This window comes from Rhamphochromis sp. 'chilingali' (assembly GCF_963969265.1).
Source record: "Rhamphochromis sp. 'chilingali' genome assembly, chromosome: 16".
Classification (NCBI taxonomy): Eukaryota; Metazoa; Chordata; class Actinopteri; order Cichliformes; family Cichlidae; genus Rhamphochromis; species Rhamphochromis sp. 'chilingali'.
Window position 1 is genome coordinate 3098499 of NC_137943.1, and position 19777 is coordinate 3118275.

Here is a 19777-nt window from a genome sequence, read left to right on the forward strand (position 1 = left end):
GCTAATGCTAATTTGATGTGAATTAGCATTATATTAATGAGGAGTTAAAGCTAAGCAGACTTCCATTAGTCGCTAATGCTAATTCTTAGGCGAATAGGCATTGGCAGCAAATGCTAATTTGATGTGAATTAGAATTATCTGCTAATGCTAAAAATGTTTTCCCTTCCCTTTTAACAATATCAGTAGCTAATGCTAACACTCTTTTCCCTTGCAATATAACGATGTGAGGAGTTAATGCTAAGTAGGCTGCCAAGAGCGGCTAATTCTAATTAGGGGTGAATGCTTGTTAATAGCTAATGCTAATACTGTTTTCCCTTTCCTTATAACAATGTGAGCAGCTAGTGCCAAGTAGGCTAATGTTAGCAGCTAATGCTAATACCCTTTTCTCCTGTGTTATAATGATGTGAGGAGCTAATTCTAAGTAGGCTGCCCTTATTAGCTAATGCTAATTTGATGTAAATAAGCATCAGTAGCTAACGCTAATACCCTTTTCTCTTGCGTTATAATGATGTGAGAAGTTAATCATAAATAGGCTGCCAGTATTGACTAACACTAATTTTAGGTGAATAAGCATTATCCGCTAATGCTAAAAATGTTTTCCCTTCCTTTTTAACAATATCAGTAGCTAATGCTAGCACTCTTTTCCCTTACATTATAACGATGTGAGGAGTTAATGCTAAGTAGGCTGCCAAGAGCGGCTAATTCTCTTTTTTTTTTTTTCTTTCCTTTTTTTGTGTCCCGTTTGGATCTTTAGCCATCAGAATTGTTGTCTTAAGGCCAAGAAAGATGCCAAGCGGATTTATTTTACCAAGTGGATCATCATGGCCTTGTCATATTGGTCCATTTGATTGACCTTTATTATAATTATGAATTTATTTTATTTTCAGTTGCTACAAACGGAACAGACATGACTGGGGGATAGGACAGGGAGAAAGAATGAAAGAAAGAGAGGGAGAGAAAGAAAACCAAAGGGGAGAAGAGACGGTGAGAAGGGGGGGAAGAAAGAAAAAAAAACAAAAAAGAAAAACAAAAAAAACACCTGGATCACCTGTATGGAGAAAAAAAACAGAAGAGAAAGCAAACAACAAAGAGCAACATAATAAAAAAAACAGCACCATCACAATAAACTAGCTAGCAGTAGATAACAGTAGATACTAAATAATAAACGCTATTGTGCAGCACGCAAGATCGACAGCGCACAATGTGCTTTGAGGCAGCAGCCAAGAAAGGTGTAGTCCGCGTCTGTGAACACCCGTGTGTACACCTGTGTGCATACCTGTGTGGATCAGCATGCTTGTATTCCAAAGGTTTCTCCATGTAACGATCTGCTCTGTCCTGGTCGTTGTGTCCTTGGGCAAGACACTTTACCCTACTTGCCTACTGGTGTTGGCCAGAGGGGCCGATGGCGCGATATGGCAGCCTCGCTTCTGTCAGTCTGCCCCAGGGCAGCTGTGGCTACAACTGTAGCTGCCTCCACCAGTGTATGAATGTGAGAGTGAATGAATAGTGGTATTGTAAAGCGCTTTGGGTGTCTTGAAAAGCGCTATATAAATCCAATCCATTATTATTAATGCTAAATAGGCTGCCAATATTGGCTAATGCTAATTTTATGTGAATAAGCACTGGCAGCTAATGCTAATACCATATTTTCTTGCTTTATAACAATGTGAGCAGCTAATGCTAAGTAGGCTGCTGTTATTAGATAATGCTAATTTGACGTGAATTAGCATTATCTGCTAATGCTAACAATGTTTTTCCTTACTTTTTAACAATATGAACAATATAATGCTAATTTGAGGTGAATAAGCATTAGTAGCTAATGCTAATACCCTTTTCTCTTGTGTTATAACGATGGGAGAAGTTAATGAAGTTAAATAGCGGGTAGCAGCTAATGCTAATAGTGTTTTCCATTGCTTTCTACAAAGTGAGCAGCTTAGCTAAGTAGGCCACTTTGCTCTGCTCAGGATTTATGTGACCATGATGTATTCTGACTAGGGCTGCCACAAACGATTATTTTGATAGTTGACTAGTCACCAAGTATTTTTGCTATTAGTCGACTAATCAGGTCATGCGTCCATTGGACATAAAATGTACAGCTTTTTACACCAGCATGCATCTGTTCTTATATAACTATCATTAGCTTACAGCTTTAGGTATCTAAGGTATGTGCTAACTAAAAAATAAAGACAAGATGATAGTTTATTAAAATTTAATTTAACTTGCATATTGTTTTGGTGGAGTTTAATAAACGTAGCTGTCTGCTCCTTGCTATCTAAAATATAACAGGACAGCGGTGTATATTCTCGAGCATCTCACACTTCTGTTAATCAGTTGTCTGCTTGACGTTTATTTAGCTGTGTAAAAATTATAACTTTAATCTCAGCCAAACCGATTTACTCGGGAATAAATAAAATACTGAAAAAAGCCAAACAATAACATTTTTAAGTTATCTAAGTGACTTACATATCATGTTTAACCTCAGTAGCGAAAGACAGCGGTGGGTATAATAAGAGTAATAAGATTAATAAGAGTAATATTAAAACTAACTAGCTGCCGCCATTGTTGAAAACTGAGCAGGGACGTGCTATGAACTCTGGGATAGATTGGGCCACAAAGCGACCCATCCTTCAAATCTGTGGAAATGAAGAACGAGTCTTTGAATATGGAAAGTCTTCGTTGTGTCGCTGTAACGTAATCATCCTACAAATGCGGGCACAGGAGGATGCGGTTCCTGAATTTGGACACAGGTATGATACCGGACCAGTGTTGCCAACTCCTCAATAAGGAAAATCGCTACTGGCTGTCCTAAAAGTCGCTAGAAGTCGCTGAATGACGTCATCCAGAATGCATTTCGTCCAAAACTCAAACGCGGCAATGGCGGACGAGTGCGGCTAAAAACTTTTAAATATTACTCTTTCTGGGTCACAAAATAAACTTTTAAGTTATTTTCAAGCGAGAATGTAGCTGTGTAAGCTTCAAATATCTGCTCGATTTATAAAGATATATGTTTCCAAATGTGCTACGACGTTTTCGGAAAAGTCGGTTACCCACCAGCTCCATAGCAGACCGGGAGGTAGAGTATCAGCGAGAACAGCAGACTCCCGGCACATCGTTTTCAACCCCCCCGGGGTCTTTATGCTACTAAGGTTAAACATGATATACGAGTAACTTACACCGTAACCTTCCACGTGACCTGACATGCACCTCCTGACAAACTTAACTACGCGTTGGGTGGAGACACAGTGACTTGAAGGCATGGAAGGTTGCGGTGTTGGGTTCAGATTTCCTGCAGAAGTTTCATCAAGCTTCACTCAGGGCTCTGCCTAAACCTGACCACTCAGAAGTCCTGCTCACCGCTGACATCATTAAATAAATAAATGGTGGAGTATGCACACAGCTCTGTGAGCTCTTCAGCCACTGGACTCTCCCCCTTTGAATCTTCACTCTGTTATTAACCTCCACTCTGCCCCACAGCTGAAGGTGAGCGCTCAGTTCCCTCCATGCACCATCGTCTTCATCGTTACCTCCCTCTCTGAAGCTCCACCCAAGAGACTCTGTTAAAGACATGAGAACAAATGGCCGACTGATTGCCATCAGACCCCTGCACTATCATAACGCTCAGGTCAGAGTATCTGATCATCTGGTAGGAATATACCATTGCCCTCTGAGTGTGAGTCTGAAGAAACCTGCTCCCAGTTTCATTGGTCTGTTTGAGATAAATATCATGATTAATCCTGTCTGCTGGCTTAAAGTAGCCTCAGAACATCAGAGTTCATCATGTGTTTCACGTTTCCCAGCTGAAACCAAGAGCTGCTGACTTCATTTGCTGTAATGTTTTTGTCAATGTGTTTGTCTGTGCCATTGACTGTACAAAAGATGGACGACGTGGCACCGCCTCCTACCATTGTGCAAAAATGAAGCCAAAATACCCCGCTTGTGGAGGCTGCCATCTTGCAAGTATCTTGTCAAAAGGGTCATAAAGGCAGGAAGTTTACTAAGCAAGAAAACAGAACCTTCACATAGGATGTCTCATAATAAAACACTACAGCCTCCCCCACCAACAAACTGGCTGGGGAGATGGTCAGAAACAAAGGAATGTCTTTGATCATACAGTTTGAACTAAGACTTACAAATTTAAGTAACACAAATACAACATTTAATAATTTGACTCCAACAGACACCCATTGTCGTACAGGGTGTTTGTTATGGACAAACTTTCATTTGGTGCATAAGCACAGACAACAGTCAGGGCCCCTTCCCTGACCCAAAGGCACAGAGCCCCGCCTCTCTACAGGAGACTGGTTCCAGAGCCCAAACCTTGCATAAAGGTATGTCCATATCTAGCTGGTACCTGTCAACCCTGTTAGGTGCGGCTGTGTGCAGACAGGAAAAGGACCCAAGGTGCAGACTCCAGAGACAGATGTAAACTCAAAAACCGTTTTAATGTTAAACTCAAATATAACATAACTGGAAACGATCAAAAAAAAATAAACTAATACCGGAGGACTGACAGAACACACAGCTTGGTAAACGGTAGATCGCGACACAAACACAGAGAAACACTGGGCTAAAATACACAGAGGGAGCAATCAGGAAATGAGTAACAGGAGGGAAACACAGCTGGGGCAAATCAGGCCTAACGAGACAAGAGGAAGCAAAACCAGACACCTTAACATCAGACATGGACTTTCAAAGTAAAACAGGAAACACATAACACAGACTGAACAAAGACACAGACTCATATGCAGGCACTACAAAGGGAACAGAGACGTGGGAACAGGGCAGACACAAACACTGACTGAACACAGGGACATAGGAACTTAGGATACACATAGACGCGAACTAGACAAGGGGATGCAGGTGATAGGGGAGACAGAGCAACTAAAGAAGACAGAGACCTAAGCCATAAGACAGAACTTAAAGAAACCAAAAACTAGACAGTATAAATAATATCGTAAACTCAAAAACCCTGGGTCGACAACCCAGGCATCCTAACAGTACCCCCCCCCTTAAGGGCTGGCTTCCAGACAGCCCAAACCAAAACATCAAAATCAAAAAAACAAAAACAACCCAACCAGGGTGGGCGGCGGGGGAAACAGGATGGAGGGCTCGAAACAAATGAAACACATTGGCCAGAAACAAAAAAAAGTGCAAACACTGGAGCCCGGAAAGCAACAGAACAAAAAACAGGCTCATGACAGGCGCAGGCAGCCAGGAAAAACAGTTCACAAAAAGTTCAGGGGGCCGGCCCGGAGGCTGACAGCACAATAGTCCAAACCCGGGCAGTTCAGGGGGGCGGCCCGGAGGCTGACGGCCCAAGAGCCCAGAAAACAGTTCAGGAGGCCGGCCAGGCGGGAGGCACCGGTGGCGACGGAGCAGATCAGGAGGCCGGCCGGGCGGGAGGCACCGACGGCGACGTAGTTCAGGGGGCCGTCCGTGACAGCAATGACGTCCAGTCATCGGCCGGAGAGGACGTGCAGGACGAGCAGGCCGAACGGGACGAGCAGGACGTGCAGGACGAGCGGGACGAGCAGGCCGGACGGGACGAGCAGGCCGGACGGGACGAGCAGGCCGGACAAGATGTGCAGGACGTGCAGGCCGGACAGGACGTGCAGGCCGGACAGGACGTGCAGGCCGAGCAGGCCGGACAGGACGAGCAGGAACAGACAGCATGGAAACCTCAGGAGCAGACGAAGCTGAACACTCGGAGGCCGGACCAGGCGGAGCTGCAGAGGCCGGACCAGGCGGAGCAGCAGAGGCCGGACCAGGCGGAGCAGCAGAGGCCGGACCAGGCGGAGCAGCAGCGGCAGGACCAGACGGAGCTGCAGACTCGGAGGCCGGACCAGGCGGTGGAGCCGGTGGTGGCTGAACGGCCCCCTCGGACCCTCCAGCGGAGACAGGAGGCTGAAGCGGTTCCTCGGACCCTCCAGCGGAGACAGGTGGCTGAACGGGCTCCTCGGGCCCTCCAGCGGAGACAGGTGGCTGAACGGGCTCCTCGGGCCCTCCAGCGGAGACAGGTGGCTGAACGGGCTCCTCGGGCCCTCCAGCGGAGACAGGTGGCTGAACGGGCTCCTCGGGCCCTCCAGCGGAGACAGGTGGCTGAACAGGCCCCTCGGGCCCTCCAGCGGAGACAAGTGGCTGACCGGGCCCCTCGGACCCTCCAACGGAAACAGGTGGCTGAACTGGCCCCTCGGATCCTCCAGCAGGAAGAGACGGCTGAACTGGCCCCTCGGACCCTCCAGCGGAAACAGGTGGCTGAACGGGCCCCTCGGATCCTCCAGCGGAAACAGGTGGCCGAACGGGCCCCTCGGATCCTCCAGCGGAAACAGGTGGCCGAACGGGCCCCTCGGAGCCTCCAGCGGAGACAGGAGGCTGAACGGGCCCCTCGGACCCTCCAGCGGAGACAGGAGGCTGAACGGGCCCCTCAGATCCTCCAGCGGGAACAGACGGCTGAAGCAGTCCCTCGGACCCTCCAGCGGAGGCAGATTGCTGGACGGATGACAGAGGAGAGGAGTGACGATAGAGAGTTAATCCCATACAGCTTATGACAAAATTTGATCCGAAGTGATTGATGGCCCTAATCACGACCTTTTGACCCCCCGCCCCTCCCCTCCGTGGGAAACCCCCAGCGTGACGAATCGTATCCGGAGAAAGGGGGGTGGGAAACCCCCCGCGTGACGAATTATATCCTGAGAAAGGGGGGCGAACCCCGGAAGCGCGCCATCTGTTGCTAACCGTGTCGAATTGCATCCTGAAAAAGGAGGGGTGAACCCCCGGAAGAGCGCCATCTGTTGGAGGGGAATAAAAAAGCAGAGAGGTGGACCCCGTCACAATTTCTAAGTCACACACACACAAGATGGATTTCCTTCTGCAGCCCCGCAGCGTTCCTGTGTCCGATGAGATCTGCTCTCCCAAAGAAGAAGGCTTTGAATATGACATATTCAATCTCGATCCGGACCTTATGACCCTACCGGAAATACTCCGGAAGTGTCTAGTCATTTTCAGACCTGTTGCGTCATGTTCCCTAAGCACAGCGGTGATGCAGCAGCTGATTCTGTGATGTATAGAGAGACAGAGCGGATGTAATTTTACTTTCTTAAGCTGCACCGGCGTTTGTAATGGAAATAAAGAGTGACTTCCTGTAGAGATTTCAATAGTAATTTTATTTTCCTATAATACAGACGCAGTAAAAAAAAAAAAAACAAAAACAAAAAACTATCCCTTAGTGAATACTACTTTTCCTTTTAAGAGACTGAAAAACAAACCCGCGACAGGCGATCTTGTTTCACACTCACACACACACACACACACACACTCACACACACACACACACACACACACACCGCGGGTCAAGGAGAAGTGAGACAGCAGATATCAGTTTTTTCTCAATGCTTATATCCTATAACACGCCCCCCGAAAAATATTATTATTATTATTATTATTAAAACATCTATATGAGGTAGGTTTTGCGCAGCCTGCTCCTTGTCAGACCAAAGTAGAGAGTTTTTTCTTCAATACTTTAACAATAAGTTTTCTCAATAGATAGAAAATGATGACGCTGAGGAGTCAACAGCCGATATTATCATTGCTTGTAACCCGGTTTCGTACATCTCCCCATAAAACAAGTCTTAGCGGGGAAAAAAGCTCATATTCGAATAAGTTTATTAAAGCACCCCCCTCTGTGGGAAAGAGTCAACCATGAGGCGAGTTTTGTCAACAGCAATTGTCCATTTGGTAAAACAAATATCCGTCTCAAAGTCATATTTTACCGTTGCAGAATGTGGAAAACAGACGGCGTTCGCAAGAAGGCAATCAAAAAAAAAAAAAACAACCCTCTCTAACTATTGGTATTGTCAAGAGAAAGATGCGAAAAACAGATGCTTCGCTAGACTAGGATAAAATGAGAGAAGAAACGGGAGGGGAGTCGATATCTGTGACAGTTCTACCAATCGCGAGGAAGAATTCGTGAATATTATGTCAGCATTCCGTTCAAACAACGCCGCCGATCACACACACACACACACACACACACACACACACACACACACACACACACACACACACACACACACACACACACACACCCACCCCGCGGGCCAAGGAGGAGTTTTTTTCTTCAATACTTTAACAATAAGTTTTCTCAATAGATAGAAAATGATGACGCTGAGGAGTCAACATCCGATATTATCATTGCTTGTAACCCGGTAAATAATTTCGTACATCTCCCCATAAAACAAGTCTTAGTGGAAAAAAGCTCATATTCGAATAAGTTTATTCCCCTCTGTGGGAAAGAGTCAACCATGAGGCGAGTTTTGTCAACAGCAATTGTCCATTTGGTAAAACAAATATCCGTCTCAAAGTCGTATTTTACCGTTGCAGAAAACAGAAGGCACACACACACACACACACACACACACACACACACACACACACACACACACACACACACACCCACCCCGCGGGGCAAGGAGGAGTTTTTTTCTTCATTACTTTTTACAATAAGTTTTCTCAATAGATAGAAAATGATGACGCTGAGGAGTCAACATCCGATATTATCATTGCTTGTAACCCTGTTTCTTACATCTCCCCATAAAACTAGTCTTAGCGAGGAAAAAAAAGCTCATATTCGAATAAGTTTATTCCCCTCTGTGGGAACGAGTCAACCATGAGCCGAGTTTTGTCAACAGCAAGAACAAGGTCAGACAGCAATTGTCCATTTGGTAAAACAAATACCCGTCTCAAAGCCATATTTTACCGTTGCGGAATGGGGGAAAACAGACGGCGTTCGCAAGAAGCCAATCGAAAAAAAACAAACCCACTCTAACTACCGGTATTGTCAAGAGAAAGATGCGAAAAACAGATGCTTCGCTAGACTAGGATAAAATGAGAGAAGAAGCGGAAGGGGAGTCGCTATCTGTGACAGTTCTACCAATCGCGAGGAAGAATCCGAGAATATTATGTCAGCATCCCGTTCAAACAACGCCGCCGATCAGAGGGCCATCTCGCCGGATCTGTTCATACCTCACCCCGGTAAGTTTTTTTCTTTACGACTTTAGATTATATATCAACAGAGATGTCAATAATTTGATTACTTTCTTTTAGATTTCTACATCAATGATTTCACGCAAGTGGACTACGGTACGTTTAAATAAGTATATACCATTTTTTAAACAAGTTTAGATAGACTTGATTTAACCATGCTCTGATACTTACAGAAACAATCGATAATGCAGTGAGTAACAGCAGAAATCCGGCCGTTTTCCACGGCGAATTAGAACCCATATCCCCCGCAGAACCTCCGCCGCCGCCGCGTCGAAGAGAAGACGGCACTATTTCCGTCTCCGCATACCGGGAGAACCGCGGAGAAAAAAGTTTTAAAATCGAAGGTAAACAATATGATGCATTATCAGCCATTTTGTTGAATAACAGGATGTGACGGAGTAATCCGAGTGTGCTATACCGCCCCTCCCGACCCGGAGCAGATTTTTAAAAAAGTTTTGCTTTATTTCTCGACAGAGGTAACCGAGAATATACAGACCCCGCCGCAGCGAAAAGAAGAAGAAGAAGAAGAAGAAGACGACGTTATTTTCGTCAACGCATACCGGGAGAACTGCAGGAAAATACCTTTTAAACCAAAAGGTAAACAATATGATGCAATATCCGTCATTTCGATAAATATCAGGATGTGGCGGAGTAATCCGAGTGTGCTATACCGCCCCTCCCGACTTGGAGTGGTATAAAGCGTGCTAGAAAGTTTTTTATTTATTAAATCTTTCTCTTTTTTGTTTTATTTCTCGGCAGCCGAGATTGCGGATATACCTATTCAAGCCCCCTCCGCTACAGACAATCGCGCGGAGGAGCGAGGTAAATAAAAAGTTTTTTCATTCTCGAAAAATAGGGAGGAGGAGGTTGTTTTCTTAAATCTCTTCTGTTTTATTTCTCGGCAGCCGAGATTGCGGATTTACCTAACCAATCCCCCGCCGCTACAGACAATCGGGCGGAGGAGCGAGGTAAATAAAACGTTTTTTTTTTCATTCTCAAAAAAATAGGAAGGATGAGATTGTTTTCTTAAATCTCTTCTGTTTTATTTTCCCCGACAGAGACCGATACAGAAAATCAGACTGAAGAAAATCAGGCTGAGGAGGAACCGTCCAGATCGGCTCCTATCAGGAGAGTGAGAGCTCCTCTCGGAAGACTGAGAGGTAATTGACGGGGGGATGAATCGAACCTATTAAACTTCTCTGCTCTATAAAAAATGTAAGGTTTAAAAAATACATTCTGTCCGTCTTTTCTTACAGCTCGACGGATGCTTCATAAGAAGAGAATCCTTGAAAAACTCGCTTTCATGTACGTCGCAACAGTTCGCACATATGCATCGATATACAGACACAAGGACCTGTAAAGTAAAAGCATGTAAAAGTCAGTGAATTAAGAAATAAAGAAAATCATGTCGGAAGAACACAGCATTCCTGAGGCTTTGTTGGAAGCCGTGGCAGAATTAAACAGAAACCATGAACATTTAGCCCCACCGTTAGAAAACAATATAGCCCCACCACCACCAAACGACCCACTACAACCTTTAGAAAACGCATTGCAGGTCCTCCTTCAAAACATTGAAAACGAACGGCTTGCCGGTCTACTGAACTTTGACCCTCTGCAGCCGATAGAAAATGCTCTTCAGCTCTACGACCGGCAGCAGGGGCAGGTGCAGCAGCAGGTGGAGCAGCATCATCAACAGCAGCCCAGGGAGGAGGAGGAGGAGGACCGGCCTGCGGAGCATCAACAAGGAGGAGGAGGAGGATCTCGGGTACAGAACGATGCGGTGACTCGCCGCGAACATTTTAATAATTTCGAAATAAGGCGAGTATTTAACATTCCCTCTCCGGATGAAGCGAGCGACCTCGCTCAATTTTACCTCAACGTCAGGGATAATTTTGTAGATCTAGCGGATAGGGTCAGACCGGAAGTTAGTCGTAACGACCGGGTTCAACTGGAGATCATCAGCGAGCACGCGCGAAATCACTCTGTTTTTAACGTCGATGACGAAAGCGCTGAAAACATTGTACCGGTTTTTGAGGACCTGCTAGCCAGGCTGATACAATCAAACGGAGCGATCGTCGCAGGCTCTCCCCTAGAAATTGTTGTGCAAGTAATTAGAAATCCTAGAGGCGGTGGCAGTAATGACCCGCGTAAAAAGATTCACAAAATGTTAGACGATGAAATTCTAGTCAAAAAGCGACGCTGTCTGTACGTGGTAAAAAACAAAAACGATAATCTGTGTTTTGCCATCAACCTGATTCACCTCACTCAACCTCATTTCACAGATAAACAGGCCCTGGAACGCGGCAGAGAGCTGCAGCGTTTAGCGGGGTTGAGCGATCGCACTCAGGTAACTCTCACAGACATAGGTAAATTCGAACAAATACTAAAACGTAAAATCGTCGTGTTTTACCGCCCGCCCGAGGACAGAACTCTTTCATTAATCGAAACAGACTACCCGAACACGCCTCACCCGCTGTACTTATTCTTATTCCACCATCACTATTACGGGATAAAAAATCTAAAAACATTTTTAGGAATTCAGTACATTTGCGACGAATGTCACCGCGGGTATTATAAAAGAGAAGAACACTTTTGCCAAAACCGCTGCAACCTCTGTTTTGACCCCGCATGCCCCTCTCACTTTCTGGACTCTGTAATCTGTACGGATTGTAACAGATCATGTCGCACACGTGCGTGTTATTTAAAGCACAAACAACCTAGAATTCACTCCGGTTCAGACCTCAGCGTTTGTCAACAATTGTATAAATGTCCGGACTGCAAGCACCTCTCCCGTCGCGGAATGCACAGGTGCACAGCCGCCAGATGTAAAATCTGTCGCGCGGAGCTTCCTCCCGACAACGATCAACACCTGTGTTACATCCAACCTTTGAAACATGAAAACTCTGATAACGCTTCCATAATCTTTTATGACTTTGAAACCTTCCCAGACAGGGAGGGGGCGCACGTCCCTTACCTAGTGTGCACAAAATCTCTAGAAGGAGAAGAGTGGCACGCTTACGGTGTAGACTGTGTTGAAAAGTTTCTCCAAAGATACAGAAGGAAAAAATATAGAGAGACCACGTTCGTTGCGCACAACGCGAAAGGGTTTGACAGCTATTTAATTCTAAGCCACCTGGTGGGGGGTGGGATGACGCCCTCTCTCATCATGCAAGGCAGTAAAATTATATGTTTCACAGAATCCGATTTCCTTCTCAAATTCATAGACTCGCTTTCTTTTCTCACCATGCGTCTCAGCGCTATGCCCAAAGCTTTAGGCTTCGAGGACAAATCCAAGGGATTTTTTCCTCACAAATTCAGCTCGCGGGACCGCTTAAAATACTCGGGTCCGTACCCTCCTCCTTCAGATTACGGGGTGGAGCGCATGTCACCCACCGAAAGGGCTGAGTTTTTGCGATGGCACTGCGAGGCCTCCCGGGGAGTGTTTAACTTTGAAAAAGAATCCCTGTATTACTGCCGAAACGACGTTAATATTCTGAGAGAGGCGTGCGTAAAGTTCAGAGACGGGTTTATAGGCGAAACTAAAGTAGACCCTTTCAGCTGCGTCACTATAGCTTCAGCCTGCATGAAAGTGTTTCTCACCAATTTCCTACCCGAAAACAGTCTGGCCATCCCCTCGCCCGACAACTACGGGCGCAGGTTCAAAGCCTATTCGCACGCGTCCATTCAGTGGCTGGAGTGGGTAGCTCACTCTCAGAAAATTCCCGTTCAACACGCTCTCACAACCGGCGGAGAGAAAAAAATAGGCCCGTACTTTGTCGACGGATACGCGCTGATTAACGGGGAAAAGTGGGTGTGGGAATTTCTGGGATGCTTTTATCACGGCTGTCCAAAATGCTACAGGCCTGAGGAAATCTGCCCTTTGACCCGCGCTCCTTACGGGGACCTGCACGCCTCTGCCGAGGCGAGGCTCCGGGAGCTGAGAAACGTTTACAGAGTCCGCACGGTCACTCTGTGGGAGCACGAATGGAACGAGATGAAAAAATCGAACGAGGAGGTTATAAATTTTATGCGGAGCTACGAAGTCCCGGAACCTCTGTCTCCTCGCTCGGGACTTTACGGAGGCCGCACTTCGGCCTTGAGACTGCGTTACAGCGCCTCGCCAGGAGAAAATGTGTATTACGTAGACGTCACATCCCTGTACCCTTACGTCAACGCCAAGCGCACTTACCCTCTGCATCACCCCCAAATCATCAGAGAGAATTTTGCAGACCCTCGCAGTTATTTCGGGCTGATCAGAGCCACCGTTTACCCGCCGCGCGGGCTCTATTTCCCCGTTCTACCGTACAAAACCCCCGGAGGTAAATTAATATTCTCCCTCTGTCGCACCTGCGCCGAGACCAATCAACAAAGCGGTCCGTGCCTTCACGACGACGAGGCTAGAGCTCTCACCGGGGTCTGGGTCACCGTCGAGTTTAACAAAGCCTTAGAAATAGGTTACAGAGTGGTTAAAATCACAGAGGTCTGGCACTTTGATAGTAGCAGCAGCGATATTTTCGCCGGCTATATTAACACTTTTCTCAAAGGCAAACAGGAAGCCTCCGGTTATCCTCCGGAAGCTCGCGACGAGGATGAGAGGAACAAATACGTGGAAGAGTACCACAGGCATCAGGGCATACGTTTAGACCCGTCAAAAATAGAGGTGAATCCGGCCAAAAGACAAGTTTCGAAATTGTGTCTCAACAGTTTCTGGGGAAAGTTTGCTCAGAGAGCCAACATGACTCAGACCGCTCTGGTCAGAAAGCCGAGTCAGTTTTTTAACTACGTCTTTTCAGGACAGTATGTCTTTAAACACGTCTCTTTTTTAAAGACCAAAAAACAGGAAGTGGCTTTAATTCAGTGGAGCTATAACGAGCGGTGCGTGATACCTCCCGGCGCTACCAATAACGTTTTTATCGCCGCTTTCACTACAGCCTACGCCCGCCTAAAACTCTACGAGTATTTAGAAAAATTGCAGCGCAGCGTTCTGTACACCGACACCGACTCTCTGATCTACGTAGTGAAAGAGGGGGAGGAACCTTTAGAGCTGGGTAACTATCTAGGGGATCTCACGGACGAATTAGACGGGGACACCATCCAGGAATTTGTCTCCGCGGGTCCAAAGAGTTACGCCTACCGGACCAGAAACAAAAAGAAAATGGTGGTAAAAATGAAAGGAATAACGCAGACGAGAGAATGTTGCGAACGCGTCAATTTCGACAGTATGAGCGGGTTGGTGGAAAGTTACCTTTCTGGTATGAAAGAGGCGGAGCTCCAGACCCCTCAGAACGGAATTCAGAGGGATAAGAGAGGCTTTGTGCTCAAAAACAGAACATTTCAGAAAAAGTTTCGCGTGGTTTACGACAAGAGACGTCTCTTTCCAGACGGTACAACTCTGCCTTTCGGGTACTAGTGTTTTTGTTTTCTTCTTAAAAAAAGAATGGAGGAAACTGATTTTGATCACAGACTGAAAGTGCCTTTTTCCTGTCTAGTTGTGGGTCCTAGCGGGTGTGGGAAAACTCATTTTGTAAAGTGTGTTTTGGAAAACTGTGAACGCGTCATGGATACTGTGCCCGCGAATATTGTGTGGATTTATACTTCTTTTCAACCCATGTATGAGGAGCTTTCAAAGACCAATAAAAACATTAAATTTATCGAAGGGCTGCCTGATTCTTTTGAAGATTTCCGAGACGTTCTGGTGGTGCTGGATGACGTCATCTTTCAGGCCTCGGATCACCAGGAAGTGGTTAAAATTTTCACTCAATACCGCCACCATAAAAACGTCTCGGTTATGATGCTGACCCAGAACGTTTTCCATCAAGGTAAATACAGCCGCACCATCAGCTTAAACTCCAATTATATGGTGTTGTTTAAAAACCCCAGAGACAAGCTGCAGATTGAGATTTTGGCCCGTCAGATTTTCCCTTCGCAAAAAACATTTTTCTCAGACAGTTTCAAAGACGCCACCGAGGAGCCCCACGGGTATTTAATCCTCGATCTCACTCCTTCGTGCCCAGAACGCTACAGAGTGCGCGCCGGTCTGCTTCCGGGGCAGTACCCCGTCATTTACCTGCCTAAACCCAAGTAGCCATGTCTCAGCGTATAAAAAGAAACGCAGTCTTACTGCAAGCTCTGTACCACGCGTCGCCGCAGAAACGCAAAGACATTCTCGCTCACAGCTCCCCGGATTTCCTCCAAGCGCTGTGCGAGATAGCTTTAAATCTTTTAAAGGGAAACATACCTCTTTCCGCTCCTCAATACCAAAAACTGAAGCGTCAGAAAAAGATCATCAGGCTGCTGGCCGACAAGAAAACGAGTTTAAACCGTAAGCGTCAAGTTTTAAAGAAACAAACGGGAGGGTTTCTTTTCCCTCTGTTGTCCGCAGCCGTACCCATTCTGGGGAACCTGCTGGGAGGAATATTTCAAAAACGCTGAGATGTTTAAAAAAATGATTCTCGTTCCCTCTCACGAGCTGAAAAAACTGACCCGACCCACCGAGCCTACCGTCAGAGAAACTGCCAAAGACGATTTGGACGAAAAGATGAAAGCCATACTGGAGGATCCGCGGCTAAATTTGTATGAAAAAATCAAAAGATACGAGTCTCTGCTGCGGAGATATCTCACACTCTCTAAACAGGACCGGGACGAGGAGAGTAGGGTGACTTTCCACCTCCCGCCAGAGGAGGCGCAGCAGCAGGTGCAACAGCAGCAGGTGCAACAGCAGCAGGTGCATCAGCAGGTGCAGCAACAAGTGCAGCGGCCCAGAGAGGAGGATGATGAAATGATGGAAGAAGTATTAAAATCCTTACCCCCTCGAGATCGCAAAAACGCCCGCTACATTATGCAGAAATTAGCTGAGGGTGGAGGAGGATGGACAAAGAGGGGTGAATTTGTTTACAAGGGGGATGCGGTGCGGGGTTCGCACATGATCGATCTATTTAAAAACCTCTCCCTCTCTTTTAAAAGTAAAAACCAAACGCTACCGAAAGGATGGAACGCGTTTTTAACTACTTTGGTCGAAACAAACATACCCTCATCCTCAATACATAACCGTAGAGCTCGCGACCAGTATGCGCGTCTTAAATCTGTGGAGGAGGAGGAGGAGGAGGGAGGACAGACACCTGCGCGAAGGGGGAGAAAACCTTCTCGGGTCAAAATAACGCTTTCCCCGACCTGGACCTCTATGTAAAAATCAATTGTTTTTTTTTGTTTACAAATGAAATAAAAAAAAACGCTGCAACAAACTTTTTTTTTGTTTACGTTTCTTTATTCGATACACACATCTTTAAACTTTTGTAAGGAGCACGCCACGTGATGACCTCTGCGAGAGCGAGCGGGGCAGCGTCCTTTCAGAAAGTCAGACACCATATCATCATTTTTAAACACATCGTTATAGTACAGAGAAAGTATTTTACCGACGGATAACCCCTGAGCCTTGTGACATAGATAAAAAATGCAATGTTGCCCGCAAACGACAGACATAGGGTGCTGAAGTTGACGATTGTGATAGAGTATTTTGTCAGAGCGGTCTTCCAGAAACTCTGAGATGACCGAGGGATAGTGAGCAAAGTCGGGAGGGAATCCGTAAGAGTCAAAAAAAGTGGAGGAGCCGTCCTTTTCCAGAGTCAGAGCCAGCCAGTGTTCTCCCCTCAAGTGCGAGGGGTGAGTGTTTACTATAAAGTAGGCGGGGGGTTTAAAGTCGCGCCTCAAAAAGGCCAGCTGGTCCGAGGCCCAAACACCGCAGAAAACGTCTCCCAAGGCGCGATGTAGAATGTGCTCCAGCTGAAGGTTATCCATGTGTGTATATTTTAGTAATAATCCACCAGCACCTGTCTTTTAGAGTCAATCTCCAGAATTGAATCGTAGCAGGCGTACACTATGAGAGTTGTGGTTTGAGGTAGAGGAACTCTGAATCTCATCTCCAGCCTCAAATTCCCGTTGGAGACGGGAGACAGGGCGTCAGCATCCTCGCTGGGTTCCAGATTAAAGGCAAAAAGGGCGTACCCTTCGTTAAATTCCCGGCGATCGATGCTCAGAGGTAAATCTTTGAGGTGTCTCCCCGTGGCGGAAAACATGTGATAAAACTCCCTGACCGAATTTCCGCGGTCAAACTGTGGCTGGAAAGCTTTGGCGGGCACCTGCCTGCCGTCCTGACACAACGCCAGATACTCTACATCGTTGTGTCTAAAGTTGAAAGGCGACAGATCCCTCCTCCCGGTGAAGGCGTCGTGATGAACCATGCCCAGGACCACGTATTTTGGCATGGCTCCCAGAAAGAGATTCTCTTGGTTGCAGATCCTGGAATTTTCAGGGATGGAGTAGGTTTTCACAGAAACGCGCGAAAGAGGATAGAGGGCGTTTCCTTTCATCAGGGCCGCGGCGTGCCCCAGCCTGACGGCCGGCGAGACAGTGACCTTTTTAACAAACAGAGAGGCCGAAGTTATTTTCAGAGCAAACTGCGAATCCCGAGTTCCCATCAGACTGAAGGCATCGCTGTTGCGTATCAATTTAATTCTCAAATCCACAGAGTTCAGCAGGAGCCTCTCGCAGAAGAAAATATCTGCGTGGAGGGGACCCAGCAGGTCCACTTCTCGCGACTCGGCCGTGAAAACGGCTCTCTGTTTTATCCCTCTGTTCGGCCCGTTGCTTATAACTATAGAATCCATGTCTCCGGCAGTGTCTTTGTAAAACAGACCGGCGCTGAATTGACTCTTTAGAGTGTCTTCTGAAAAGTTGAGCAGCGTCTCGATCATGGCCCTGTAAGGATGGGTGGCGCTGGACTGCGAAATCAATCGATCCCCCAGAATAACGTCGCACTGACTGAAAATTGTGTTGAGAGGATAATTGATGAGGGCTACCCCCGCGTCGGGTGGGATGTTGCTCCCGTCCCTTTCCGTAATTTTCACTCTCAGATGGAGCATGGTGTCGTTCAGATCGAGATACTTTTCCCCGTCTCCGGGGATGAAAAATTCAATGGGTGAGTTGTCGTTCAAAGCAGAGAGGGGCTGACATTCTTGATATTTTTTATCCTCTATGGATAGCTGGGTCATGGGAGCCGAAAATAGATCCAGTTCGGCAAGGGTGCATTCGGCAGATTTCTTGTGTAAGAGAGACATTTTTTATTTATTTATTTATTTTCTTCTAAAATATGTCAGAGCTCCTCTGGGGCTTCCTTCTCTTCCCGCTGCCAGCCTTAACTGATTTACTTTTTACTCCGACGCTTTTATTTTTAATCCGCTCGCCCGGAGGGCGTTTCCTCTTCCTGCGGGAGAGGACCATCATACCCCCCGCCCCCTCCTGGCGAGGCTCTGTCAGCTTACCCATCACTCTTTTCACAGCGTCTGTAGCGATATTGGTTGCGGCCGTTTTCAGGTGAGGTTTAGCTACGGCGAACCCGGATTTGAAGAGAGGAGACACGAAACGAAACAGTCTGGAGAAGATGGATCCTATCCCTCTGCCGTACATCACGGGCGCTCCGTAAAAACCCGGAAGGGAACCTCCCACCTGCCCCTCATAATACCTCACAAAACGGTGGGGGTCCTGCGGAAGACGCGCAGCCATTGTCAAGACGGTTTAAAGTGCAGCTTGACTATCGTTTTCCCGTAAACAAAATCCACGAATCTGTCGCGGTCCGTTTTAATTTCTACGCGTATGGTTTTAATGTATTTTTTAGAAACGCGTAAGTAATGGACCGTATTATGTCTGATGCTGATCACGTCTCCGTAATCGCCTTTCACGTTAAGGACGCTGAGCAACGGTGAGTAACTGTCACCGACCGGCTGGTACTGAACGATGTCGGTGTAGAGAAACAGGTTATATACGCCCGCGTTCATATCGCACGGATACGGAGTAGAGCGCTTTGACAGAGTCCACCACTCGTTCGTTTTCAATCCCAGCATGTAAGCCAGAGGAGGGAAGACCTTTATTTTATGGCTCCCGACTCCTTTGATATCCAGACGTTTGGTGACGTTGTTGAATGAAGCCTCGAAGGACGGGTCGTACTTTTGGATCGCTGGCACCAGGTGATCCAATAGATCTTTAACGCGTCCGTAATGACCTCCCCTGCCGAATTTTAAAATCACCAGGGGCTGATCTTCCTCCGTCGTCCGCATCAGCTCCAAGTAGGAGGCGTCCGGCGGTAGATTGTACCATGTGCGCGGATAAATGAATTCGCATAAGCCCACGCTCCATTCTCCGGTCAGCTCGAGGGGTTTGGCCAGATCCACCGTGTAGCAGCCGCTGGCGTTATCTTTAAATAAGCCCTTGCTGGCGTTGGAAGGCAGGGTCACGTAAAACCCTTCGGACTGCATGATGAATTTTAAAAAATGAGCCGAATGATGCGAGGGGTCTCTTTTTTTATACTCCTACCACTTCCGAGGCTTTCACCCAGCTGTTGAATTTATCCGGCCAGTTTTTCCACTTGACAAAAACCTGTTTTTCCCCTCTGACTGTGCGCCGCTTTAAAATCTTCTCCACATGAAACGCTTTGTCCTCGGTCAGTTTCACTTTCTGCAGCTCGGGCTCATAAAACGACCCATCAATGGGGTCCCCGTCATAATCTTGTAATTTATACACCGGTGGCGATCGGTGAAGGACCCTGATCACAGTAAAGATTTCGTCCGTGAAACTCTGTTCGTATTTTTTATCAAATACTCCTCTCAATTTGGATATCCTCACCAGATCCGCCTTCTTAAATTTCAACTTTATTTTAGGACGAGCGGGTGTGTTTCCATACAAG

The 19777-nt window shown here is 46.7% G+C and overlaps 2 protein-coding genes across 3 annotated transcripts; one reads left to right on the top strand and one right to left on the bottom strand.

Moving 5' to 3' along the window:
* Positions 1-8402: 8402 nt before the first annotated feature.
* On the top strand, positions 8403-10738 carry LOC308412935 (uncharacterized protein). 2 transcript variants are annotated; one of them, XM_080907668.1, is made up of 8 exons: positions 8403-9030; positions 9103-9138; positions 9216-9386; positions 9517-9639; positions 9802-9864; positions 9948-10010; positions 10101-10202; positions 10299-10738. In XM_080907668.1, the coding sequence occupies exons 1-8, from the start codon at positions 8958-8960 to the stop codon at positions 10400-10402; spliced, it is 735 nt and encodes a 244-aa protein (XP_080763794.1). In that variant the 5' UTR covers positions 8403-8957; the 3' UTR covers positions 10403-10738. The 2 variants fall into 2 exon arrangements, with proteins under 2 accessions (XP_080763794.1, XP_080763795.1); XM_080907669.1 differs by lacking the exon at positions 9948-10010 and having other exon boundaries at positions 10299-10737.
* A 6109-nt stretch (positions 10739-16847) lies between these two features.
* On the bottom strand, positions 16848-18089 carry LOC308413026 (uncharacterized protein F54H12.2-like; the record flags this gene model as incomplete). Its single annotated transcript, XM_080907809.1, has 1 exon — positions 16848-18089. One exon carries the CDS (start codon positions 18087-18089, stop codon positions 16848-16850), a length of 1242 nt encoding a protein of 413 aa, XP_080763935.1.
* Positions 18090-19777: the final 1688 nt, after the last annotated feature.